Source organism: Myodes glareolus, chromosome 8 (assembly GCF_982192425.1).
Source record: "Myodes glareolus chromosome 8, mMyoGla1.1, whole genome shotgun sequence".
Lineage (NCBI taxonomy): Eukaryota > Metazoa > Chordata > Mammalia > Rodentia > Cricetidae > Myodes > Myodes glareolus.
In genome coordinates, this window is record NC_142033.1 from 70995694 (window position 1) to 71023319 (window position 27626).

The 27626-nt window shown below is 52.4% G+C and overlaps 1 protein-coding gene across 5 annotated transcripts in view; it reads right to left on the reverse strand.

The window, feature by feature from the left end:
* Positions 1–1743: 1743 nt before the first annotated feature.
* Positions 1744–27626, reverse strand: part of Rgs12 (regulator of G protein signaling 12) — a 99576-nt gene continuing 73693 nt past the window's right edge. For 2 of the 5 annotated variants that reach the window (XM_085691990.2, XM_085691991.2), the window contains 14 exons: positions 22454–22623; positions 21562–21654; positions 20691–20834; positions 19237–19416; positions 18806–18962; positions 17813–17889; positions 16096–16290; positions 15738–15811; positions 15157–15283; positions 13694–13790; positions 12193–12272; positions 11662–11815; positions 9822–10382; positions 1744–2239 (listed from right to left, as the gene is read on the reverse strand). In XM_085691990.2, coding sequence (XP_085548116.2) covers positions 2013–2239; positions 9822–10382; positions 11662–11815; positions 12193–12272; positions 13694–13790; positions 15157–15283; positions 15738–15811; positions 16096–16290; positions 17813–17889; positions 18806–18962; positions 19237–19416; positions 20691–20834; positions 21562–21654; positions 22454–22623 — 2336 coding nt within the window. In that variant the 3' untranslated portion in view covers positions 1744–2012. Of the gene's footprint in view, positions 2240–9821; positions 10383–11661; positions 11816–12192; positions 12273–13693; positions 13791–15156; positions 15284–15737; positions 15812–16095; positions 16291–17812; positions 17890–18805; positions 18963–19236; positions 19417–20690; positions 20835–21561; positions 21655–22453; positions 22624–27626 lie in introns of those variants that run through there. The other 3 variants (XM_087909101.1, XM_087909103.1, XM_087909102.1) reach the window with 3 other exon arrangements.

A 27626-nucleotide genomic window follows, 5' to 3' on the forward strand; every position in this document is an offset into this window, starting at 1 on the left:
GGCCAGGGCAGGAGGGGTCAAGGCTATACGACAATGATTAACCCTGCCTCCCACGTGCGTCCTATTGGGATCCTCCTGCCAAGGCCTTGGCTCCACCCACTGCCCAGCTCTGCCTGCCCTGCTGAGGCAGTCTTGCCCTAGTGAAGGCTTGCTCCTGGCCCCAACACCACCTTTAAGTCTCAGCCTCATCTAGGAAGTCTTCCAGGGTGACTTGGGCAGGTCAGGGCCAGGTCTCCCTGACACGGTTGCCAGGCCACACCACCGGCCATTCCTGTCTGCGAGCCCTTTACAGGACCGGCTGCATGCAGGGCCCTGGGGGTTCCAGTTCTTCCCAGCTTGCCACTGACTCAAGGTGGAGATGCTCCTGTCTGTCCCCAATCTACAGATGTCAATACAGGGTAGAGCATGCCTCCTCCACCCAGGGCCACATAACAGCTAAAGAGAGGAGAAGGCTGCTCCCTGGGCCAAGTGCTATGACCAGTGGCCCCAGACAGTAACTCTATTTGTCTGCTTGTCCTAAACCTGGGGTACCCAAGACCCCAGACCACACAGTCTGGGTACTCCCAGTAAACTTCCCCAGCCCTGTGGACATAGCCTGTATGACTCATGTTGAGCAGGCTACACTGAGCAGGAGCCACTGAGCCTCGTAGCCCTGTGGCTCTAGCACTGGGGACCACTGGGGACCCTAGGCAAGTCAGAGCAGAAAGTCCACACCCAAGGCTCTAGTTGCGGCAGGGCTGTCTTGGGATCGTCTCTCTACTTCCAGAACAGACACCAAGAAGTACCCAAGCTTGTTAAAGTAGGTGCTAGAAGCATGGTGGGCACTGGAGACATGGTGGCTCCGATCACAGAGGTGTTGGGACACGGTGGTGCTGGGGAATGGTGGTACCGGAGAAATAGTGGTGCTGGACATGGTGGGTACTGGGGACATGGTGCCGTGGGGTGTACATGATAGGGTACCTAGTACGCTCTCTGAGAAACCTTCCAGTCAGTCCAATTCCAATTCAAGGAAGGGTTTCGGGATAAGCCGCTCAGCAGTGGGCTGCTCAGTGCTGGGGCCTCTCCTGAGGCATCCTGGGCCCATGATGGTGTGTCTTGCAGATTCAGCCCAACACCACCCTATGGTCCTGCACTTCTGCCTCCTCACTTATGTCCTGCCATATCAGGACTAGATAACTAGTCTATAACCAACGTCGCTCCTGTCTGACTTCGACATACTTGGTTCTTTTGCTAGACGTTGTCAACAGCCAGGTTGTAGCTCAGATGTCCCTCTCTGGAGATTCTCTCAGGTCACCTGAATGAGACTAGGGTAGGGGAGCAAGGCCAGCAGCAAGAGGGCTCCACTGGGCACAGTGGACACAGTGGGCAGGAGTGAGACCACAGTGACCCCACTGCAGCTCTCAACCAAGCCTGCCCTCAACAGTCAACCTTGGATGAGAGAGAAGAGCACAGACGTCCAAGACTCCAGGTCATCTACAAGGGACAGTGTGATGAACAATATTAGGGGTGTAGCTGGTCTCATTATCCCGGGGTGGTCCTGGAGCCCATACATCTGAGGGTAGGAGGGGATTCTGATCTTCAGCTCCCAGATGCCAAGCTACCTTCTCCTCGCAGCCACCCTTGACCTCACGCCAGACACCATTTTCTCCCTGGGATTCTTTCTTCTTGGGACCACGTGCAGGAGTGAGGGCTCCCGTGGGTGGGGAGCATGCGACACCAGCACTTAGCACAACACAATGCATGGCAGGTTTTCAGAAACATTTTATTGGGCAGAGTCTGAATGCCAAGGTGGGCTGCTGTGGAGCTGTCTAAATCCAGCTCCTGTGACAAGGTTGTCCCTTCAATTCCTGCTTTGGCTCCTGAGGGTACTGTGGCTGAAGGGGCTCCTCCCAGGCCCCTGAGCATCCCTTGTTGACAAACAGGCCCCTGCTGTCTCAAGGTCATGGCCTTCCCATATGAACAGGGAAGAGAGCACACGCGGGAGCAGTAGGAATCTCAAGATCAGAACAGCTTCACACAAAGGTGGCATGGTGCGTGCTGGCCTTGGGCCTGGCGGGCTCACCTGGGACGGGGCTCAGGCCAGAACCGTTTGATCGAAAGGGTCCGTCAGCTCTCGCCCTCCTGGGGCCCAGCCGTACACCCAGGACGCTGCCTCCCCACCCAGGAGTCACACCCGCAACGAGGTCCACATCGATGATCTTGTTGACTGGGAGGCTTCCGCTGCCTTGGGCCCTGCCCCCTGTCACAGCGAGAAGAGAAGCCGTCACCTGCTTGGCTCAGCCATGGACTTCCAAAACCCACCCATCATCCCTGCACAGACACCAAATACTCCAAATCCACTCCAGACAAGATGATCTCCAGCTGTAAGGCATGATCCTGGGCAGGAGGGCTGGGAAGGTCAGAGGGCATTCAATTGCCAACACCTCCAGGCCCACCAGGAGCCTCCATAGATGATTCTCCTAACTGGCTGCCTCACGAATGGCTCTGATGGCAGGCTGTACCAGAGTCTCAGCTGGGAGGGTTGTGAATCACAGGCTGCTCTGACATAATGAGCAAGGGACTCAGGGCTCTGGGGGTTGGGGAGCCTGGAGTTAGTCCTTGGCTCTAGTCCGTCCTGTCACAGGGCTTTCCTACACCTGCACAGCTGTGCTCCGGCTTCATCATGAGACTGCTCGGGGGTCTCACCCACAAGGGTGGCATCTCACTAGATGCTGGCCCGTGCAGCCTCCTCTGCCCACCCATCTGGAACACTGCTGATGTTTGCTGTTCCCTGTTGGGCATCTCTCTCCAGGCCTCTTTGGCTAGCTCTCCTTGTCTCCCAGGAAAACAGCTGGACTCCTTCCTGACAGGCTTCTAGTGAGGATACTGGACTGCCTCCAGGCCAGGACCATAAGCAGTGAGGTGGGTTCATCCAGTGCGGGACTGGAGTGGCCAGGAGGACTTAGGACAACTCAAAGAGGTACATGCACCCTGGGGTTCAGCAGGAGTCCCCGAGAGCAGGGAGGGGAGCTATCTCTAAGCTTGCACTGAGATTCCCCTCACGGTCTCTTCCTTGCCCCAGTGAAGCCCAGAAGCAAAAAGCCAGGTCACCTGCTTAGGTCCCTAGTCACCTTGTCCTGATTGCTCACCTTCACCTGGAGCCAATACTCACCCCCAGTTTCTCCTGGGTGCTGCCTGCACCCTTTAAGCCTTGGAGACCCTAGGATCCTCCCATAACAGGCCTCCTAGCCCAGTTCCCCAGGCCTCATCCTTCCTTTTCCTAATGTTGGGGTCATCTTCACCCACACACACTCCTCTGGGACTATGGCGCCCCTTGACTCCCATGTCACCAACACCTGTAGCCATCGGCTCCTCCCTGTCACCGACCTGTTGCCCCCACTGTCATTGTCCTTCCCTTGCTGAGGATCTCCTGTATGCCCTCCTCACTATTTTCCTCTTCGGTCTGGATACCTCTACTTTAGGTGTCCAAAACTGCCTTGGAAGTTTCTAGATCTCAAGATAGGTTTAGAAATCCTTACTCCAGGACTGCCTTGACGAATCTGGCTGGCTGTGCATGGGTCTTGTAAGAGGCCTACCCATCTACTTTGGGGGGAGGGGTACACCCACAGCCCAGTAATAGTCTGCAGGAATTTGGGAGTGGCTCCATTTGGGTCAGGTCTCAGTTTCCTGCATTGCACTATCTGAGCTCCAATCAGGGGCAGTGACACCAGGGTTAAGGCTGAGGGAGCCCCTGAGTACCCCACCTTCCATCTACAGACTGAGATCAGCAGAGCAGGGTTTGCAGAAATGGATCCCCACTTCCCTCTACCTTTGGAAGCCCACAGGCAGAGCAGGCCTTCCTTGCCAAAGCCTCAAGTGAGAGTTCCATTCCAAGCCACAAGAACCCAAAACATGGGATTATAGTCTATAAACCACCCCCAGACTCAGTTTCCCCAACTATAACAGAGGGCTGACCACTAAAGATGAAGATTCTGCTCCCTCCACAGCCCATGTCTCCTAACAGACACAGAGGGCAGGGGGTCTGTGATGGCCCAGCTTCTCTATGGACTCCAAGGCACACTGACTCTTTGTATCACATCTTACCCTTGGCCCAGGCTTCCAGAAGTGGCTTCCATAAGGCCTTGTGTAGCAAGTCCAGGCTTGTACACAGAGGCACAATGTCTCTGTTGGGGGGTCCCCAGCTCATCCTTTGACAAGTCCAGGGGACACATGAGGAGGTTCATTGACTTCAGCTGGTATCAAGAACAGGGTGCCCAGCACACAGTGGAAAACTGGAACTCTCACCCAGTCTGCTCTGTCACTCAGCAAACATTCTGGTAGGGCCTGTTGGGATCGTCTTGCCTCTATCTATCCTGCTTGTCATTAGACTTCCATGGCTCCAAACGGCACGGCAGCAAGACGGTAGTATGTAAATGCAGGGATAGGGACACCATTGGGGCATTTATGTAGAGTGCCATCGGGTCCTGAAAGAACCAGTTACTCCACACAGGCACAGTAGGCCTGTATAGTCCCCTACAGTTCTGAATGGACACTCTGGAAGAGACTCCAACCTCCTGTAGGCCTGTGTGCCCAGAACGGAACAAGGCAGATTTTTTCTGGGGATCAAGGAAGTGCACCTCAAAAGGAGAGGCACTTTCACAGTTCCTGCCTGCCCAGCCCTGCCTGCTCTGAAAATGTGGCAATTCCCAGCCAGTGAGTCAGACAGCAACCATATGTTAGGACCAGCCTACCTCCAAGGCCCCACAGAGCTCCCTAGGCCAGGAGCAATGCATGAGAAGCCACTGGGCAGGGCCAGTCTGGGCAGCAGAGCCCATACCACACCTCCTGGTGCCAGTTCCCCTGGGCTCTGAGTGCTCTTGAGCACTCAGCCCGAGGCTACATTAGCATCTCATTTTCTGCCCCTTGGGCCACCCATGGGCCTTTCCTCCGGGCATACTGGCCCCTGACTAACCCCAGAGACTGGGAACCACCTAGGCTCCTCACTGGGAGCCTGAATAATCCTTTGCTTATCAGGAGTGGTGGCACCTGTCATCCCCTGGCCTCTTCACTTACCTGTGGACATTTCCTGTCCTAGCTGCTGCCTGCTCTAGGCTCAGCATGCCTACCCCTAAAGCCCATCCCTAAGGTTCTGTGCCCCACAGCTAAGAAAGGATGAGGGTCTAAGCTGCCCCCAAAGTAAGCCCTTTCTCAGGGTCTAGCCCTAGAAGCCTGTCCCTCTTCCCTTCCTGTCTCCACAGGCACAGATACTGCCCTGAGTTATGGCCCCATGCTCTCAGGATTGCATGCACCATCTGGTCCTGAGGCCTCCTGCCAGGGCCTCCAGATGCTCCTAGAAAGAACCCAGGCACAGGTGAGCCACAGCTGCAGGAAAGCCTGGAAGGAGACAGCAAAGAGGACCAGGGCCAGGGCTCCACCCTGGCCATTCCACAGATTCCCACAGGGGCCTGCAAACTTGTGGCTCCTTTTGGGAGAGAATCACTTAGCATTGCTTTTGGCTCATGACCCCTGGTCACCACCTGCCTTCACAAAGACCCCAGCTCAGGATTAGGGCTATGACAGGCAGGGCTAGATTTCAGTTCCTTATTCTATAGACACTTCCTGGGCCTTGAGCACATGCTTGCCTGTGGCTGAGGTGGACAGTGGTGCAGGGTATACTAGCGGACAGGGAATGGGGGAGTCTAGAGGATGGTACCTAGTGAGGCTGGCATGCTAGGGCCAAGGGGTAGCCAAGAAGTCAGCATGGTTAGGGAAGGCCTGTGCTGGAGGCGGTGGGGGTGGGGCGGATCAGGAGGAGGGGTAAGAAGTGAGCAAATCCGGAGGGTGAGGCCACTGTAGCTCAGGTTGGGGTCTGGGCTAGTACAACAGGTCCAAGGTCTTGGCATCAACTGGAACCTGATATCTATTTGATACTAGACACTGGACATGGCCTGGTACCAGATGTGCTATGGGGTGGCTCCTGGCAGATGGCTTCCTTGGTAACTCAGCAAACTTGAGAGTGTCGGCCCCAGGGGGTAAAGAGTTCTGAGCCGTGTCTGTGCCTCATGAGTGCTGGGCTTCCAGGGTGCAATTTCCTTGAGGACATGAGAGGTGCCCTGGGGGCCTGAGAATTGGATGACACTTGCCAAGGAGGAAATGCCTCCTACAGGCAGTCTGGCTGGAGCTGAAGTCCAGAAAGGCTGTGTACCTTCAACCCAAGCTCAGAAAGTGTGATACCATGCAGGGCTGGGGAAGCACCCAGGCTGGGGAAAGGTAGATGAGCCTGACACAGACAGGACCTGTCCACGGAGCTGCAGTCACGGTATCTTTATTTCCAGGGTGAGGAACCGACACAAGACTTTGTCCCCAAGTCTCAGTGACCTCTGGATGGGTAGGCAGGAGGGTGAAGAGCTCTGGTGGGGAACTCAGCTCCCAGACAGCCACTGTGCCACGACAAGCCCTGGATGGCTTTGTGAAGGCCCCTTCCACAGGGATCACGGCTCAGCCCTTTGGTAGTCCGTTAGAGCTGGCATTTCTTGGCAGCCTCCTGTGGGTCTGGGGTTGAGATTGAGCAGGGAGCTCAGCCTAGCCAGGTATCCCCAGGAACCAGGCCATTCACTATGGGCTGGGAGGGGCTCACTGATCTTTCCTTAGCTAAGACTGGCTTCTAGAGGCTGTGTTGCCAAGTGAACAGAGGGTGAAGATGAGGCAGGGCAGGTAGGACAGTGGCACCACAGACCAGTCATGGCGAAGGGAGGGGCAGCTGAAGTGTCCAGTCCCTGGGCAGAGAAGCAGACCACCCCTAGGCTCCAAGCTACTGCTGGTTGTGAGCACTCAAAGTGCTGGGAGGGGGTGGGGCACTGGCCATGGTCAGAGCAGGAGACTGCTCTTGTGGTTCTCACCTCAAACTCCATCACCACAGCTCACTTCCTCCTGGAAACAAAGTGCCCTCCAGGCAGAACCCCACCCCTCCCAGGATTCAGAGAGCTGTCCCGACAGACTTAGCTGCTGACCCATACTGCCTCCCCACCCAAGGCCCTCTTTAAGCCCCAGCCCCCAGCACATTAGCAGGCCAGCAAACAGACAGACTGTACTAGAAGGATGGACAGGAGTGACTGTCTAACTGTGAGGGACAGTTTCCAGACCTGCCTGCAGGAACTTCCTGCTTGGGAGGCCCTGCTCTTGATCCCTGCTCCCTTTGCAATGCCTTGTAAAATAAACAGAGCAGCCCTCCAAGAGTGCTGAGGACACTCATCTGCTTTTCCCTATTATGAAGGAACTTGGGTATTTCTTTATCAAGACACAAATATATTAAATGTTACATAGAGGCACTTACATGTATGCACATGCATACACACACACACACACACATACCCCTATCAAAGTGTCTAGAGTGTTAGTGGCCACATTTCAATGCCTTTCTCACTGGATTGTGGGGCCAAGGTGGCCAACAAATCCCTAAAAACTATCTCACAGAGTTAGTTGAGAGTAGCTGGGTGGAAGTGGGGCCTTCAAACCCTGAAAACTGTAAGTGGCAATCAGTTGCCCAGCCCTGCTCAGAGAGCCAGAAATGACCCTAAGGTGTGCACCTGAGAGTGTTCTTATTGCCGCCTTCTCCAGCACTTCCAGCAGCCCTTACCCAGTCAGGCACTCTCCTACATAAAGCAGCCCTGGAACAGTTAGTGCAGAGACACAAACTGCAGTAAGCAAGCTGAACAGTGGAATCATATCCCACGGCCTCCTCCCTCATGCTGGGGCCACTGTCTCCTGGAGACGGGAAGAGTTATTAGCACCAATAGCCTTCCAGTGGCACTGGGGACTGGCGGGTGGGAGCCACAATCAATGCGCTACAGCCGAAGCCCCCAGACCCTCTCCTACTGTCCTTTTTTTCAGGACAAAGCCAAGGACCCTGCTTCCCTATCTCCTTGGCGACCAGAGACTCACTCTCTACAAGTCTAGTACCACCCCTGCTCTTCCCCTATTAGCACATCCAGGGCAGGCCAGCAAAGGCAACCTGGCCTGGCACCATACTGGGTGTCACTGTCCATGTGCCCTGTGGGTAAACTACACAGCCTACTCACACTCCAGATATGGCATTGACATTTGAGCTGTGAGCCAGCTTGAACAGAAACAGGCTCCAGAACCATCCCAGGGAGGGGAACAGGGCTTAAGGAACCAAGCCCAGGATGGCTCCTCTGCTCTTCTCTTCTGTGGTGGAAGTGCCCAGGCAAAGGCAGGAGACAGCTGTGGAGACCACAGGCCTGAGGTGAGGAAGATCCTGCCAGAAGGCAAGATTGGGCAGGGGACAATTCTATTCCCACTTTAAAGCCTGTTCTCTTGATGTTCCTATCACAAAGCTGTGTGTGGCAGCCATGTGAAGTGAAAGCCAATCTATTTGGAGCTGGAGAGATGACCCAGTGGTTAAATTGCTGCTCTTGCACAAGACCTGGGTTGGTTCCCAGCATCCACATGGCCGCTCACAGTCATCTGTAACTCTAGTTCCAGAGAATCCGACACCCTCTTATAGCCTTGAGTGGGGGGGGGGGCACCAGACACACATGTAGTACACATACAAATATGCAAGCAAAACACTCATATACACACACATTAAAAAATAAATCATTTTTAAAAAGCTTGTTTAAGATAAATCTACTTAATTTCTCCAAAATGGTTAAGTTGTAAAAAGAATCATTAAGACGTAGAAAGAATCATCTATGCTTTAATCCTAAAGAGAGAACCCACTGTAAATGAAGAAGAAAGGAGTTTTCAGCCAGTCAGTGATGAGCTCTCGAGTTTATTACTCTCGGAAGAACAGAGTTAGAACACAGGTAGAACTGTAAACAGGCAGCTACAAAGGAGCAGAAAGGAGGGGTGTGGCTTGACAGAGGTGCCCAAGCATGCACGCTGGGCCACTTCATGGCACCTCGTGCTTCCTGACTGGGTGTTTCCCCACAGGGTGAGGCTGTGGAGTCCAGGCCACTGTGTGTGCCCTCCCAAGTGCCCAGATGTGTGAGTGTATGTGGAACATGCACTGAAGCCCAGAAAGAAGACCTGGACGGGCGCACACACTGCCTGCCGTACATCACAGCCAGGCGTTGGACAGGAACAATAGGAAACATGCACTGAAAAGGCTCCTCACTGTCACTGTGGGGACATGGAGCACAGCGGCTGCTGGAGCCCATCTCTACTGTGTGGAATAAGGAGAGTTTTGGGTGGGCCCAGGGTAGCATCCCGACCACTTGGTCACACTGTTCCCCTCCACTGGACTTCATGCTTCCCCTAAGAGAAATGCCTGGACACATCCGAGGCCAGCGTGAGCAGCAGAGCGGCAGTGACTGCCTGGCCTGTCGAGGGCAGTCAGTTAAATCCTGGTTGGCCACAGAGGGGCTGACATTGAGAAGCCTGGTCTTGTCAGCATGGGACCCTTGCTGACTGGCTCAAGACAAATACAATTTTTTTTTCCATCTTGAGGTTAGAACACTGAGATGGCAGCAAGGAGATTTTAAAGATGAGATCCATTCTCAGAGCTGAGCCTGCACAAGGTGTCACTGGACGTGGGCTACCATTCCCACAGCACCTCCACAGGAGCAGCTCAACATGGTGTACCTGCCTGAGCCTCGGTGACCCTCCCAGGGAGACCGAACCTTGGCTGCCACCTGCTTTCCTTTCAGAGAAGGCAAAAGAGGCCCCATAAATTCATGAGGAGGCCATCTCTCGTGTTTCAGTACAGAAAAGTAAAGGAGGGGCTGCCTGCCTCAGTGCTCCCTCTATTAAACATGGGCTGGAGCAGGCTGTGGGCAGTAAGCAGGACAGATCAAGGCTGTAGAGTCAGAACCTGGAGGTACCTGGTCTTGTAGGTCCTGGTGTGTCTTGGGGTATGGGGGGTGGCGGTAACAGCGTGCTGTTGGGGCTGCTGATGTCCCCCTCCCCCATCAGGGTCAGGTCAGCCACCTGCTCATCCTCCACAGTTTGGATGCCCCCAGCCTCCACTTCTGGCGACAGCCTCCTCCAGGCCTGTGTAGGATCCTCCTGCACAGAAGGGATGCAGGAGGGCTTTGTAGGCTTCTCTCCAGGTTGGGTGGTTCCAGGAGGCCCAGGGGGGCTGTGGGTGGAGCCGGGGCTGTGGGCGGAGCCTGGACTGCAGGTGGAGCTGGGGCTCTGGGCTGAGGCAGGGCTGGTGGCTGGGCTGTCGCTGTAGTTCTCAGTCTGAGCAGCTTCCTCCTGGACACAGCCTGTGACAGCTCTCTTGCTAAAGCCCTTGACTGGGGCTGGGCTGGACAGGGCGAGTTCTGAGGAACCGGAAGGTAAGCGAAGGAATTCAGGCAGCACCAGGTCTTCCTTTCTTAGCAGCCCACGCTGGTCATCGGCTCTGTTGCTCTGAGCTTTGGAAATGAGCTCAAAAAACTCTATTGGAAGAAAACCCACAGTGACCATATTTGAGAGACTCGCAAATGCATGTACGTCTCAGCTGACCACTCACTCTTACCAGGGGCTTCTGCTTCCTTGAGACGCCACTGCAGCCAACAGAGTTATGAGGTCAGCCACACTACTTTCCCCACAGAGATGAGGCCAACGTCTGGCTGCCAGCCCCCCTGAAAATTATACTGCCAGGCCTGGGCTTGAAAACATCCCTCTACTTAAGTAGGGGATAAGCTTCCTAGTGCTTAGTAGGAATTTGCTGGTTCTATGGCATGTACTTTGTTCATACATGGGGCCCTTTATACCTGAGCACAGATGAATTTGAAGTGTAAGTGTTGGTTGAAGTAGGGTCTGACAGAGCCAGGGCCCAGCCGCACTGCAAGCCCAAATCGGGAAAGGATGGCTAGCCTGTGGAAGGCTGAGAGAAAGCCTCAGCTGGGTAGAATGGGGAGCCCTGAGATCTATCTGGCTCCCAGATTTACTGCCTCTGCACAGAAGGTGGTGCTCTAGGCTGAAGGGAGGAGGCGCTTCATGACTCCCTGACCCAGCTGAAGCTCCCCAGCCCTTGGACCAGAATGGGCACTCTGGGTTTGGCACCTGCCTGGCTTCTTCGCTGGCTGCTCCAGAGCCTTTTCTTGCCACTAGCCTGTGTTCAGTGTGACTCAAGCTCACCACTCACAACACGGGGGCCTAAATGTTCTCTAGAATCCTACGTCGTCTGTAACCCAGAGTTCACGGCTTCACTGTCGGTGCTTCTCAGAAATGCACACACTCAGAGTGTATGCTTTATATCTGTTCAAGGGTCAGAATGCCCAAGGGCGACATTTAATGGCTCTATTGTGAAAAGGTGGCAGAGTGAGGGACAAATCCCACCCCTATGGCCCCCAAGTCCCAGGGGCACCCTACAGAAATCCTGGGTCAGGGCAGAACAGGCCTTTCTCCAGCTTCCATGGTCAACATAGGTCAACAAACCCACAGCCCTCTCAGGCCTAGAACTTTGCCCTCCTCCCTCACACCTAGTTCCTGCCCCCACCCAAGCTGGGCCCCAGCTCGTGTCAGGATTTGGGTGGTGGGGGAAGGGAGCTGGTTGAAAGCGCAGCCAAGGCTGTTGGCCTCTGGCAGGGCCTCTGGCTTTCCCCTTATAACACAGTGAGTTACACTGGTAGCCTCAGTACAAGAAAACAGGCTACAGACAGGGCAGAGCAAGGTTAAGGACCATATTGTGCATTTACTGGAAGACACAGAAGTTTTAAAAAGTACACATACCCTCTGCTTCGTCCAAATTAATTTTCTGATATTTTTTTTTCCCAATCTTTGCAATAGATTCTTCTCTCTTTGAAAGCCGGGGATCCCTAGCACCTTTTCCATTTTCTCCTCTTATTTTAATAGAGTTAGACTTGCCTAGTGTTCTCTCCTCTCCCTGCATCAGAAGGAAAGTCAAGTTCTACTGCATGTCAGCACACGGTAACATCACTCATCAGTACAGCAAAGGCCCTGCGGCCCAGCATCAGCAGCAAGTCTAGACACACTTTGCAAATCAATCCCAGTGACGGATAACACAACAGCGTTTATGGCCCACCTACCCACCCAGGACAAAAGAAGACCAAAGACTGGCAGCTCACAGCCAAGCGGAGACTGAACTCCAAAAGGACATTAGGAGAGATACCCACGGGGGAAGTACACAATCCTGAGCAGAGCCTCAGCCAGCCAAATGGGCGACAATGGGCACAAGGAGCCCCAAGAGGGGGAGGCCATGCAAGAGGGGCAGGGACAGTGTGGGGCGGGAAGGGGAATTACCATAGCCGAGTGGTTTCTGGGGCTGGAGTTCACAGCAGAGCTTTGCTTGACAGGAGCACCTTTCGGTTTGTCTGTGGACACTAACACATGAGACAAGCTTGTGACCAGAGCTCACAGTGCCCTCTGAACAATAAACACCATTTGCTGTGTTCAGTGAGAGCAAAGGCCCTCACCACCCCTTATCTAACATGCACACCCAGGCCAGAGCCTACGCTTCTCTGCCCACCTGCTGCAGCTGGGAGAAGGCAGCAGGGCGTGGAGGGAGGTCTAGACACTAGGATGCCGGGAGGCTGAGATCGAAACTCATGCCTTTTACCATGTGCTACATATGTTCCTTTAGAATTGAACATTAGGCCCCCTCATCCCCCGTCAGGGTGTAGCCGGCTTTGGTGGCAAAGTCTAAGGACTGCTGTCTGGCTAACCAGAATCCTAATCCACAGAAGCCCCCACCAAGAACTCACTTGCACACAGGCCCTACTTGCCAGCCTTGGAGGAAGATGCTGAGAACCCGCCAGGTAAAGCTAGGTGCCTACCCTACGGATGCTGCCTAGATAGTGCTCAGTCCAGCCACACCAGGGCCAGGGGGCAGCATTTTCTAGAGCGGAGGATGACCAAAGAAGCGGAAATCTCCTCTGTAAGGAGGAAGAAACAGGAACTAGAGTACTTTAGCCCAGGCCATAGAACCTTATCTACTAAGCTGATGGAGACACATGCACCTCCCAGGCCCAGGGGGATCTGTTTATGTAAAGCCCTCCCTCAGGAGTCACTTGGGCACAAGCCCTGGGGAAAACCTAAAGTTACCTGGAGTAGCTCCATACAAGGGACCTCCACCCAGATCACCCTTCCTCAGCAGCTTCTAGAAAGTTTCCTCCCATCTGGACAGTCCTAGGGACTATAAAACAAAGTGCCTCCCCCATAGATTTCCTGTGCTAACGCCCTGAATAATAGAGGTCCCTGAGGCTTTGGAGGTTTGGGGGCCCATGGAGGCTTTGACAAGGACTGAATGACCAGATTAGGAGTGGGAAAGAGTTATGTGGTCCTCACAAATGAGGAACAACAGCAGACCAGTGCTGAGTGCAGGGCCAGTGCCCTCTGGACAGGACCATGCCCACCACTGTCCTCACTGCCTGTTTCACCCAGAGGGACGGATCTCAGAACAGGGCACTGTGTTAAAGACAGGAGACCTAGACCAGGCTGTTAAGGTCTTAGGTCCCTGCTTTGTAACAACAAAAGCCTCTAAGGGAAAGAGTACCTTCTAGTGCTTTCTGCCACATAAGCAACCTGGAGGAGCAGACAGGGGCTGCCACTCTTTCTACACCTGAGCAGACAGATATGCTCAAGAAGCCAGGTCCTCCTTCCCCCATCCTGCAGGAGGCTGGGTCAGCACATGAGAGCTACACTGCCATGTGAGGGGTCACATGGACCGAGCGGTCTATCCACGGTGTTGCTATGAGACAACTACTAGACCACGGAGTGGCAGGCTGGGAGCTGGCAGCCTTACCTTTCCCTCTGCAAGGATCCCTCTCCTCCAGGATGACCCGCTGTCCATCCAGACTTGATATAGGAGCACCAAGGTCCAGGGGCTCCTTTTCCCCACTCTAGAGGCAGAGATGATGCAGTGAACCAATTGCCCAGATTTCAACTTTCTGGAATAGTTGCTGTAACCCAGCCACTGACAGTAAGATTAACCCAGGTTTAATGGAGCCTCAATCCAGCTGGATCTGGGGTCAGGTCACCCAGCCTGGCTGACCTGTGGGAATATGGAACCCTGAGAAGCCGGTGGAGAAGGTCTTTCAAAGGTCATTCAAAGGGGAGGCAGAACAACCCAGGGGCAAACTGGAAACTCCTCATCCCCCAAAAAAGATTGATATGCATGTATCAATACTCAATAACTTCATCTGGCTTTTGTTTCAACATAGTCTTCATGATGGCCCACCTAAAACCCCCAAACTGATCCCCAAACTGCTCTGAGGAGAGCCCTGAGGTAGGGTGCAGGGGTTTTAGGTAGCTGTAGCTCAGGACATTCTTCCCTCTGCCTTGCAATTTTGAGAGACTACCTTAGCTATAGAAAGAAGCAGGGGAGGGACCCTGGATGCCAGGCTAGGGCAGTCTCTATAGGCAAATTTCTGATCTCCAAACTGGAGTGAGTCCACAGTAGGGAAGTAGTATCCAGTTACCTGAGGTTGGAGCCTGTGAATAATCAAGTAGGTTGCTCTTTTTTATCCAAGGCTCTAGAGACAATTCTGAGGACAATTTCAGGGAAATTTAAAAATTTAAGAATATTAGAAATCTCAGCGTAATATAGTGATGTATGCCTGTAATCCCAGTAGTTGGGAGATATAGTCAAAGGATAAAGAGTTCAAGACTAGCCTGGGCTGCATGAAACCCTGTTCCAAAAACATCAAAACAAAACAAGACAACCCTAGATATCACAGCTTGGATTAAGTTGACAGGGAAGGCTTGGCAGATGCTATACCCCAAGCCACTGTGAGCCAACACTGCCTCAAGGCCAGAGCCATCCTAGCTGCTGGTCCATAAATATCCATGGAAGCAGGAAAGAGTCACAGAGGGCCTGCTGTCTTCTTCCTCAACCTCACCTCCATAACAACTCCCCCCCCCCACAACTGGGAGGAAGCAGCACAGTGTGCAAATTCATATGAAACTGCCAGTCAGTGCAGGGACAGGGACAGTGCATTTGCGCCCTGACAAACTGCACATCAAGGGGGTACTGGCTGTACTCTGCTTTCTTGTCACACTTGAAAATGGTGAAGCTGTTTCAAGGTTTTGTTGTTTCAATTTGGTTCACCTGAAGCAAATATAATGAACAATAAAGGATACCAGAGGAGATGGGACTGTCCTTTACCTTAGGAAGGAGAGTGACAAGATACGAGAGATAGTGCAGAAAACACAGGGCAAGGTGGAGCACAGCTCGGTTCCAGTGCTCAGACTCCAAATGACACTCACCAGTCTCACCAGCAGGCTACCCAGGTCCAGGCCATATTTGGCCACCACCGGTCGCAACACTTCTGTGACAGGCTTGGTGGGCTTGGCCTTGAGTCCCACTGACCGGTTAATTGGAACAAGATCCAGCCTGGAAGTAGGGCAGGGAAACATTCACAAAACACCCAGTTCTGGCTCCACCAAGTCTCAAGGGTCCCCTCGGCAGAACAGGATTCCACAGCTTGGAGACTCCAACAATTCAGCCCCACCTTGTAAGGAGCACTCCCTGCATGTGGAAGCCACTCCATGAAGCCCTTCTGAGACTTAAAACAGGGCTGCAGGATGCAGGCCTCAATCTTCTGATGGAGGACTGCGCAGTCAGCACCCACTGACTCAGATTCCGCCTCTTTCCCCACTATGATTTTAGGGCCAAGCAGCCTGTGTGTGGTGCCTGCCCTCTTGCCAAGGGTCTGGTGGGGGCACTGGCATTCTTTTATGGCTGGTCATGGGACAAGTACATGTTCATTGGGTAAGAAACAAAGATTAGCACAGAACAGAAGTCCTGAGGCTCAAAGTCTCCAGAAACCTGTATGCTCTTCTCTTACCGAAACAAAGTACGCTTTTCCAAGCGTAGGTCCCTTGTGGCCAGGATGCTGCTGTCCTGATGCAGCACCAGAGGCTGAGGAACAAAGACACCAGAGTTAACGTGGGAGCATGTGGGCTTGACATGTAACAGCACACAGCTGCAAGAACAAAAGAGCAGTTTCAAAACTAGCCTGACACCCTCGAGACAGCAGGTTGTGCTGCCATGTACCCACCAACCCCTGGGAGCCTCCATTTCCAGCTGCACTGCTTCACAGGCAGGGGGTAGTGGTGGTGGTAGGAGTGGGCACTGACAAGGCCAGAAGGAAGGGAGTAGACAGGACCAGGATACCGATGGCTCATTCCTGTCTGGCACAGTACCTTGTCTCCACCCACCAGGAAGAGGTCCACAGCAGCCCCATTGATGCCATGCCGCTCACACAGTCCAGATAGGATCTCTTTGATGGAAAACCCGGACTTTACAGCAACCACACAGGATGTCCCATCTGGGAGGTGGACACAGCAGTATTTGGCAGCCTTATCTCTCTCTAGAGCTGAGGTCCTGCAGGTGTCTGACTGTAGGGTAGGGACACAAATGCCAATGTCAGAAGGTAAGGGCGTACCTCCCGAGGAAGATTCAGCCTGCCTGGTCTCCTGTACCCCATAACCTGCATGTCCCCGTGCAGTTCCACACACAGAAACTCAGAATCCACCGCAGGGAATTCTCTGCCCCCAAAGCTGATGATGTGGTAGGGTTCGGAGGCCAGGGCCATGATCTCTCTCAACCAAGGGAACCGTATGGCTTGTACCTGAAGCACGGCTGTGTCCTTCCAGGTGTGAATGCTACTTACTGCTACACTGGACCCAGCTCACCTTGGAACCCTGAGGCTGTGAGAACGAGCTGCCCACAGGGCTGCAGGCTGTCCTACCCCTCCAGTTACAGCATTACAGACTTGTCCTGAGGCACAGGCCTATGAAACCCTTCACAGCTATCTCCTTATCCTACTGCTTTGCCTGAAAACCTCTGCCTGCCCCTCAGACAGCTGTCTAGGAGGGCGAGGACTGGCTGCAGGAATGGCCCAAGGACTCCTCCTAAATCTGTATGGCTCTTCCCATGAAGTGGCTGTTTCATCCCTGGCCTTGGAAACTGCCCAGAAAGGACCTGGCAGAAGGGAAAGAGCCAGTTCCCAGCCTAATCTCCTAGCCACCGTGGGGAGGAACCTGGGTTGGCCTCTGGATGGTGACAAAAACATGGTCCGGTTGGTCCCATTGATCTGGCCCACAGCCACATATCCATCGTCATCTGTGAGCTGGGAGGCCAAGGGACTGGAAGCACATGAGCCCCCCTAAGCACAGGACCACCCAGCTGACACCTAAACACATGCACTTCACAGTTTCCAACATTAGGCTGGGGTACTGGTGACAACAGGTAACCGACTCACGGTGACCTTGACAGGGTATCTGGAGTAATGAAAGAAGAAACAACCATCTACCTCAGCTGTCAACCATCTTGATGGACGGTTACAAATGTCATGATGCTGACACCAACAAGGTTTCCCCAAATTTTTGTCAGATAAGAGTTGAGGGAGTAAAAGGTCCTGAACCCTACCCAGCTCCCCTCACAGCACGCTAGCAAAGAGCAGGGCAATCAGGGTAACCTGTAGAGACATGCAAAGCTAGGCCTAGCTCTTAAGCAGTAGGAGGACTGCTCCTAGGACCCCACAGGCAGAAACAAACACTGGAATGCTAGAGGCAACAGGAGGTCTGAGCATCAAGCCTAAGACAAAGCCCTTCTTCAAAGCACTGCGCTCTTAGTGGGAGTTCAAGAAATATTAACTACATCACAACAGAGGAATTTAAGACATAAACTCAAGGCTAATTTTAGTCCTTACACAGTGCTTGTCCCCACCTACTAAACAGCTTCTCACAATGCCCTAGAAATCCTGGGCTGGGGACTCTGAGGCCTAGGGGACCCAGACCAGTGTCTAATCCTGGGGCTCTGTTTATGAAACAAATGCTGGGTTTAGGAGCCAGACTTCATCTGCCAGCTGAGAGGTGTAGCCTGTGACCCTTGGAAGGAGAGGAGGTGGCCACTCACCAGGTCTAGGCTCCCTGCTGAAGACACAGAGCCCTGCGACTCCCGACGGCAGAGGCCTCCATTGGCATGAAGACCATCTTGAAAGAAGGGAAAGACTGGGGTAAATCAGAGCCACGGCTTCACCATGCTGTGCCCTCTCTCAGTACAGAACCCTACCACCCCCCTCAGACTGAAAGACACATATAGTAAGGACAGAGAGACAGCAAAACATCAGAGGTCCTTCCAGGAGTCACCTTGCTCCACTGGGGTGTAGTCAGCTCCCTCACAGCAGAGGTCAAGGCAAGGGCCAAGGAGGTCACATTGTGGGAGCCGTGTAGGACTTAAGGACTTATCTGGTGCAATCCAGGCTTCAGATAACAGGGAACAATGCTATGCAGCCCAGTCTCATGTCCCCGTGTGGACCTGCCTTCAGGATTTCTATCTCAAAGGGCTATTTTGGGTCTGAAGAAGACTGTCTCTGTGACCAGCTGGCTGCTCAGTCTACTGATGACTCATTTCCCATCTTCTTCCTCACAAATCCTGTTCAGAGCCAATAGTCCAACTCTCTAACTTGTTCTAACTATGATCTAGGCTGGTCTATGCACCATGAAGGGCCTAAACACGGTTCTATGCCAAGTGAGACTGATACTCAGGCTCCTGGATCCAGTGACCCACTCTGAACAAGTGGCCTCTTAGCATCTACAGACACTGTACAGACCAAGTGAGTATCTGATCTCTACTAAAATCCTCCGGAATCCACCTGTTACTATCATAGCAGGAAGAAAAGGACCTCAGTCAGCTGAACACTTGGCACTAAGAAGACTCCAGAAGGTTCTGGAGCAGGTCTGCTCCATAAGCTGGCTCATCCCCAGCTTTGCTATCCAGTCAGGCTCTGTGACATTTCCTCATTCCTCCAGACAGCTGTTGCTATACCTCTGCCTGCTCACCATGGCTTCTCATGTCACCATGGCAGCTGAGCTCCCACTCACAATGGCATGGTCTGCATCAACATACCGTGGGCATGGTCACCATGGTCCTTCTTCTTCTGGGACCGCCCCGTGCTCCTGCTCCTTGACCAAGAGAAAAAGGCCCCTTTGCGTTTTTTCTCGCAATCCTCATCCACTATATCCTCATTCAGTGATCGTCCTGACTTTGATTTTCCACTTAACTGCTAGGAAATAGAAACAACAGTTAAGAAGTTACTTTAACATGAAACACCAAAGGCGGAATACAGAGCTTTATGAGTAAGGATTCTGAGGAATAATCTAGATCCTTCAGTGGGTCAAGGGCACAGCTCTGACCCTCTCTTTCACCCTGAGGTGGCCAGGGATTAGGGGAACAGGAAAGGGCTCGAAGGTATCTAAGTACTCCACGCCCCACCCCAAGCTGGTGAAGGGATGAGCCACACAGCCTCACTCTCACCCCCACAAAGGCTGGCCCAGCACCTTTTTTGGTGTGGACACATTGGAGTGGTCGGAGTTGACACTGTGCTTGGAGGCTGGGCTGCTGGGGACTTGCTGGGAATCAGGGAGGGTGCGTCCTTCCACCTCTGCCAGGACGCATTCTTGGTACAGCTGGGATTTCAGAAAGCGAGTATAGCTATCAAACTTCATCAGGTTGAAAATCTGAGGAGCAAACACCATGCAGTACAGTCACAGAAGGAACAGAACTCCCTGAGGTCCTAGGTACCACGAACAAGTGCTATTTTGGAAGAGTGTATTTCAGCCAGTCCTCCCAGGGCATCCTGATGCTAATTCTCCAGGCATCCTTCTGCTCTCAGCAGCCTGTCCCCTCTGTCACTCTAGTAGGAGCGGAGTTACAGAGCTTATGTTAGTCAGAAGCATGGGCAGACTCAGGCCTCCAGTGGTAACCTTAGCAGGCCTTCATTTCCTAAGGACTTGGAAGGCTGTCGGCTCACGAGTGAGTGTTCCTGGGGAAGATCTTTGTTTTACAGCCGAGTGATGCAGCAGCTGCCAGGGCTAGAGAGTGTGCTCTGGACGGGCACTGCTGGCTCAGATCAAATGTTCTGCCACAAGGAAGACATAAACATACAAGCAGGGTGCCCTGTGCATTCTGTGACTCAGCACTCAGAGGCTGAGGCAGGAAGACAGTGAGTTTCAGGTCAGTCTTGGTGAGCTACACAGGGAGAGCAAACAACAACTGCCAGTACTACTAAACTCATACTGCAAGCATACAGACAGGCCCAGAGCTATGATGGCCAGACATCGAGTATTCTGAATGTATACTAGTGTGGCAGCAATGTGTGTTCACTGAAACAGTACTTAAAGTTTTGAACCTGGATCTTTCTCTGGGCTGGTACAATGCAGTACCATCCTTTCTTGACTTCTCTGAGTGACACCAAACTCTGGCTCTAGGTCAGCCCTGCGATCATGAGACCACTGACCTTTCATAATGTGCCATGTGGAGAAGCTGTAGGTAAGGTGTGCCCAATGCACTTAAAATTTTTTTAACATGTATGTATGTATGTATGTATGTATGTATAGAAAGAGTAGAGAGTGTGTGTGCACACATGTTATGGTCCATGTGTGGAGGTCAGAGTATAACTTGTAGAAGTTGGTTCTCTCCTTCCACTATATGGGTTCCAAGGAACAAACTCAGGTTGTCAGACTTGGTGACAAGTGCCTTTATCTGCTGAGCCATCTCACCACCCCAGTGACTTTTGATAGATAACACTGTCCTTTCCTTTGGTTCACAGTGAGGTACAAGTCTCTGTAGCAGGCTTCTCGTTCCTCAGTTCTCCCGAATCCTTTTGAGACTGGAGGCCAGTGGTCAGATGGAGTCCTCACCATGCCCACATTACCAGCATTCCCCCTCCCCAGCTGAGAGCCCTGCACCCCAACCCCTGGCTGGAAGCCCCATGCGCTGCCTGCAGAGTCACCTGGAGCTGTTGTTCTTTGAACATGTCAGGGTGGGGCGCATTGAGAATGTCATCTGCCAGCTGGGCCTGGCTGTCAATGTTTACAGGAGTCGTGGCCTTGCTGCACAGGAATTTACCGAAAATCTCCCGGGCCCTGTAAGAGAGCTGACAGGTAGAAAGGTCTGAGCAGAGCTGTGGACACACCCACTGGACATGCATTTCCTGCCTGTCACTGCAGCATTCCTGAGGCTGACACTACTTTGGGACTGAAGAACTGATTCACAGGTCCAGTCTATACTCTGGCTTACAAAGGGAAGTATAAAAGAACGAGTCAGGAAAAAACCCTGAATGGGCTCCTCTGCAAGTTTCTGAATGGCTGCTTTGGAAGGGCCTCAAAAACTGAGACGTGCTACCTGGAATAGGCCTCAGAGTAGGATCCACCAGCAAAGTGTGAGCCACCGGGGAGGACAGGAGTGTGCAGTGCTCAGAGCACAAGAAACAGGCATGAGGCCACTCTGTGAGGACAACTGTTACCTTGGGGACATCCCACACGACATGGCTGGGGTGGTCCTGGGACAGCTTGAAAGGAGCCGTCAGTCTGGCAGGGTGAGGGCACACTTGGACTGAGTGCTTCTCCAAGCCTCCCTCCAGCACGGCTTCTCCCTCCCAGTCCTAACACCAAGTACCACCTCTGCCAGGCTCTGTGACAGGACATTTATGCAGACTATGTTTAGGCAGGATTAAATGTCACACACTTAAGTTTTTATTCGGAAGCAGAAATGTCATTTTTTAAAGTCACGTGTAAGCATCCCTCATCAACTGCTCAAGCAAAACTCAATGTAGCCCTCTGCCACCTGACCCTCAGGCAGCCCCCACTCGGAAGAGCAATTACCTCTTTTTTGTCGTGTGCAGGAACATGACTGAAGCATTCACAGGCTTGCCAAAATAAGATGTTCTCTTCGCTGAATTCTTTCCGTAGAAAATCCTGAGGGAGCATAAGGAAGAGAGCAGTCGACACTCCACAACTCCTCCATGCAGCTGACCCCCAACCCTTATCCTGGCCTCCTTTGTCTACCACACAGCAGAACAGGTTCCTCTCCAGAGGGTCTTGAAAGCAAGCACAGAGACTGTCCAACATCCCCGAGGGCACTATCTGCCTCACAGCTCTTTTCTCAAGAGCTGCTCATTCTTTTTCTTTGAGAAATGAATTTTTAGTTTCTGGTGAGTATAAAAAATATGACATTATCTCAGATATGACACTGTCCTACACACGTTGCTCATATTTATCCCATTACCCTCTCTTGTTGTCCCACCCCCACTCCTGGGTCCTTAAGAGCTGTGCTTGTCAGAGTATCTTTCCAAGAATTTTGAAGAAGCTTCAGCTAGGAGGATGACGCACACCTGCAATCCCAGCACTCAGAAGGATGAGATAGGGTTATAGTTCCAAGTCAGCCTGAGTGACATAGGGAGACCCTGCCTCAAAACAAACCAATACATAGAGCCAAGAAACTCTGATGTTCCTTGCTGCATGGACATCCTAAGTGTGTGAACACGGGGTGGAGGGGGTTCGGGAAATTCCAGGACAGGAAGCCGGTCAGGAAAGACGACTTAGCTGAGGGTCTCTACAAATGCACACCCTACCCTGAGTCTGGAGTTTGGAGCAGAAGCTGACAGCCACACTCCTACAAGTTGATACACTGTCTCTGGGATATGAGATAACCCAGTAAGCTTAAGCACCCTTGGCACAAAGTGGCAATGCTCCCTCAGCAGTGCCCCTTACTCACAGAGAAGTAGCGAACACCAATGGGATCCTGCAGCAGACGCTCGAATGACACTGCCCAGCTCGCAACCCTCCTCTCACGTAGGCGCCGGCAGCTCTGCACACTGGGGAGGCTGGCATTGCTGCTCAGGCTGTTGTTGCTGATGCAATCCTTCAGGTCAGCTCCTGTCAGCTCTGCAGGATCAGTACAGACACACCTGCACCTCTTGCCTTTTGTGCCTGCTCCACAGGAGGTCACAGGTACCTATAGCCAGTTCTATTTTTCACACTTGTCCACTCAGCGACATGCACTGCACCTGAAGCCTAGCCAAGGCCTTCTAGACATCAGACGTAGCAGTGAAAAGAACACATCCCATTTCAACCACACACACACGCGCGCGCACACACACACACACACACACACACACTTATTTAAATAGTAAGCTGACCATGAGAATGAAACAGAGAAACTATCACCTAAGTGCACATACAACACAGGGCAGAAAGCTCAATGCTGAGTATACAGCAGGGAGGCATTTACAAGTGCACCACAAAGCCAAAGACTCTGAGTGAAGCCCAAGGAGAGGCTTCAGTTGGCCCATCGCCCTCCTGATGCTGTCTGTCTGCTGCAACTTGAAATCCCACAGCTCACAGCTTATGTACTTTTCTGCGTGCAGGTCACTTCTCAGTGGAAACACTAAGTCACAACATCCAAATTGGGTATTTAGCCATGTGTCTGCTGGCAGCTCATTCACTGGTGATCCCAATACAGGAAAACATTACAACTCAAAGAGGAGAAAGGGAGGTGTCTAGGAAGATCCCATTTGTCACTCCTGTCCTGTTGATGAAGCAGCCCAGGGAGGGGAGGAGGACCACAGGCCAATGTAAGTGGAGCTCTAAAGTTGTTACACATGTTGCCACTGGTGAGCAGGGCACACAGAGCTTCGCTAAATGAGAATGACCCATATCCGAGGCAAGGCCAGACCACTGTGGGGAAGCAGGATAGGAGCCTTACTGGGCTGTGCTGTCAGAAGGCCCCAGGCTCTGTAGCAGAGCTGACTAAGATGACTTTCCACATGGCATCCCTAAGGAAATGTTGCTACATCACATGTTCACAACAGGCTCTATCATCTGTTCTGAGCACTTGCTGCTTGGCATTTAAGACAGGTCAGTTACTCAGGATGGTCTGCCTGCGGTCAGTCCACAGGACAGATTCCTGGGGATAAGGTAGCAGGCTCTAGCTTGAGGCCAGTCACTAAAGTGTGTTTTGTGGCAGGACAGGAGGAGGGAAACACAGGGACTGGAAGCAGCAGGGCCACTTACACTTTCCACAGGGGCACTGAGATGCCACTGAGCCTACATACGGCCCAGAACAGTGTGCAGATGATGTGTGCAAGCCAGAATAGAGAGGGCCTTAGAGGAGTGGACACTTACTTTCTAGAGGAAAGTGACCCTGAGGGCTAGGAGTCAAGCCAAGGATGTGACTACAGATTCCTAGAACACTGTCCTCAGATCAGCATGGCACCCAGATTAAGTACCAGGCAAGAACATTCAAAGCCAGCTAGCATTTAGATTACAAGAGACAAGGGAAAGACATACGAGCCACACACTGACACCACTACAGATGTTTATGTCAGAAGAAATGATATCATGAGATCAGAACTTGTACAATCTTAGCGCCTCCCCCCACCCCCGTCTGTCTACCAGCCACTGTTCTCCTGAAGTCAAGAGGAAAGGACTTGGGTCAGGACACATCACAGGAGTTCTACCTGTTCCTCTAGAACACTGTCCAGCAGGGGGCATGGGCAGAGCAGCTGGCACTACGTAGGGCTGCTTCAGCCATCAAACACACACTGTGTGAGCACCTCACATACTTTCTGTGGGGCTGGGACCCCACAGGGATGGTTCGCTGAAGCTGACCTGTGTCCAGTGACCAGAGCAGATACTGATTCTCTCAGAATGCACATTTACGTCCAAAATATGTCTTGAGGGAGGTTTCGCAAGAGCTACACAAGCTGAGTGTGACTGTCCCAGCAGAAAACTAAACAGAAAACACAATAAAAGGCAGGATGGCTCCACCTAGTTCCACTGTAAACCACAGCCATCCCCCACTGCACACCACCCCCACTACACACCACGCCCATCCCCACTGTACACCACGCCCAACCCCACTGCACACCACACCCCATTCCCATTGTACACCACCCTATCCCCACTGTGCACCACGCCCAACCCCACTGCATACCACACTCCATTCCCATTGTACACCACCCCATCCCCACTGTGCACCACACCCATCCCCACTGCATACCACTTGCTATATCACCATACAAGCAGGAATATGTTCTTGGGGATAAAACACCAGACCCATGCTTTGGACAGAAGGCAAAGTCCAGGAGCAGATGAAAAAGAATGCAGTGGAGGCAGGAACTGAACAACATCTGAAAAACTTCAAGCTGGGCTCTTGCTTTCCAGAGCATATTAAAGCTGACCTCATAGGGCACAGTGATTTAGATGTGAAATGAAAGTGGAGACAAACTGAGAAACCCAAGCTCCCATGATGTGGAGCACAACAGCGTCTGAACCCCATATGAAATGTCCAGGCAAGAGGCTAAGGGTGACATACAACACACAGACTGAGGGCTGGTTCCTTCCAGACCAAGACATCCACACAGACAAATGGCCAGAAGGCAAAAGGAAGCACATGACAGGTTCTGGGCTCCTAGACACTTGGGCATGCTCCTCTCTGCAACCGCTGCAGGCTAGCTCACGCTCCATATCACTCTGCTAAAGTCATGGGCTTTGTACATGTCAGGTGACAACCCAGGCAGACATGGGAACTTGTACATCAAAGGAGCTTAGCATTCCAAGGTGCATAGGAATCACACTGCCAGCACAGTCTTTTGGCGACCCAGCCCCCAAGGAAAGTGAGGGTGCCGATGCTGCTCTTCACTGCATCTTCACTGACCCTCACCAGTGAAGCACTGAGCCCAGCAGAGTCAACACTGCAACTATTTCCCTCCAACTTTTCCCTGAGGCAATGAACTAAAAACTGAATAAGGAACGAAAGTTAACTCATGAAACACAGAAGAATCCACTACACCAGGATGTGCACATGCGAAGGTTCTGTGGCAAAAGAAATGCAGCACACAGCAGTGACTCAGCTGAGCAGCAGCAGTGCTGGCAGGCCACAGGGGTATCCTGGCAATGTGTCCTTCACCTCAGGCAAAGGACTGGCAAGGTCTCTTGTGCTTCCTCACAGTGGAAGGTGGCCTGGAGGACAGGAAGGCAGAGGAGGTAAGGTGGGACCGAGTCACTGAGCTATCCATAGACCACATGGCCCTTCTAGGGTAATGAGGTTTGTGCTTCTGAATTACAAGGTATGTGTAATTCCAGCACAAGCTTAGTATGAGAAATATTCATTTTCTTTTCTTTTTTCTTTTTAGGTTTTTGAGACAGGGTTTCTCTGTGTTGCTTTGGAGCCTGTCCTGGAACTAGCTCTTGGAGACCAGGTTGGCCTTGGATTCACAGAGATCTGTCTGCCTCTGCCTCCTGAGTGCTGGGATTAAAGGCATGTGCCACCACCGCCCCATGAGAAATGCCCATTTTCTCTGTGTCCAAGGTACTCAATTGCTGGAGGAAAAGCGGCCCAGTCCTCCGAGCAGACCTTCATACCTCCCAGCTTGCTCATATGCAGCTTGTCACTGTCTGCTAGCTCAACGAGACCTTCCCCACTCCCTAATCATCCAGGTTTCTGTGTGCTCACCTTAACTACAAGAGGTCACTGGTCCCTAGTACTGCAGCAGGAAATGTTGGGTGTGTGGTAGGAGTGAACCTATGCTGTCTCAGTCAGTGAGTGAAAGACGACCGGTATACTGACTAAACTCATTTTCATAACCTGATATAAAACAATGACTTTCCAAGACTCAAGTCAACATGACTGTGAACTCTAACAAAGAAGGATTCAGCAAAGGCTGCTATGATGAGCTCCCCTGTGTCACTGTGTCCCACATCGTACTGGCTGCCAGGGTCCCTGGCTGTGGGTCAGGCTTGTCCTTGGGTCTCTCAGGCATGGGCACTGGGTACAGAGGAAGGTGGCGCAGCCCCTAAGCAGGCATGGCTCAAGTGGCAAAGACAACAGTGGGGAAGTGACACCACAGGAAATGAGGGGAAACAGCCCATCTCCTGGCAGCTGGACTAGAGAGCCACTCAGGTGAGATGCCTGGTCAGTGAGGGGACGGTTTCCATGGCTGCAACAGAGCACTTCCCCTAGGAGAAGAGGAAGTTTCTGGTGCTCCCACAATGTTCCCTGAGGTTGTGGGAACAGTGACTTGGCCTTGAGCCCAGCACAGCCCAGGGACCTAGACAAAGACATCACAAATGCTGAGGTGAGACCTAGTCAGAGTAGACTATGACAAGTCACATACAAATAGGGGCAAGTCCTGAGTTGACAAGGGTGCCATACATGGTTCTTTTAAACAGAGCTCCTGGAGGATGTTTTCACCCCAGTGGGGGTGTAGGAGGCTTGCAAAACAGAGGGATAAAGGCAGTCCTGCAGAGGCTTGACACAAGTTGCTCCTGTGAGTTGGATCTTAGTGCTTTTGACATGCTACACAGACACAAAGACCCTTCTCCTTTGTCATCCATTTCTGAGTTCAGAACCCACACCATGTTCCAGCACTGTTAGTTACATACAGAACAAAGCACCTCCAGGGTTAAATTGACCCAGGAAATCAAGCAGCACCTGGTGGCCAAGGAATTCCTTGTAAACACCTCTATTCCTACACCAAGTTCAAGACCAGTTCAGGAGGCAGACACACATCAGGTCTGAGACCCACTGGTCTGCTGGGAGCTGCCAGCCTGGTCCTCTAATGTTAAGCGCTTGGGTGAAACACAGGCTGAGTTGAAGATACGGCTGCACTGTGGCTTTAGTGGGTGTGTTCTAGGTGTTTGTAGTGATGTGGGTTTTCTTCTTTCAGTCAAGTGCTGACCTGGTGAGAACGTGACTTGAGTCTGTGCAGATCTGCTGGAACAGCTGCCAGCAGAGACTGTGTAGCGATGTAGGCTGTAGGTTACAAATTGCAGTAATTCCTTGAGACTGACAGTACGCAGTTACTTCTGTGATGCATGGCCTCAACCCGCGCCCAGTTCACTGTATGTCTCAGTCAATCATAACCTAAGTATTCCAAATGCTCAAG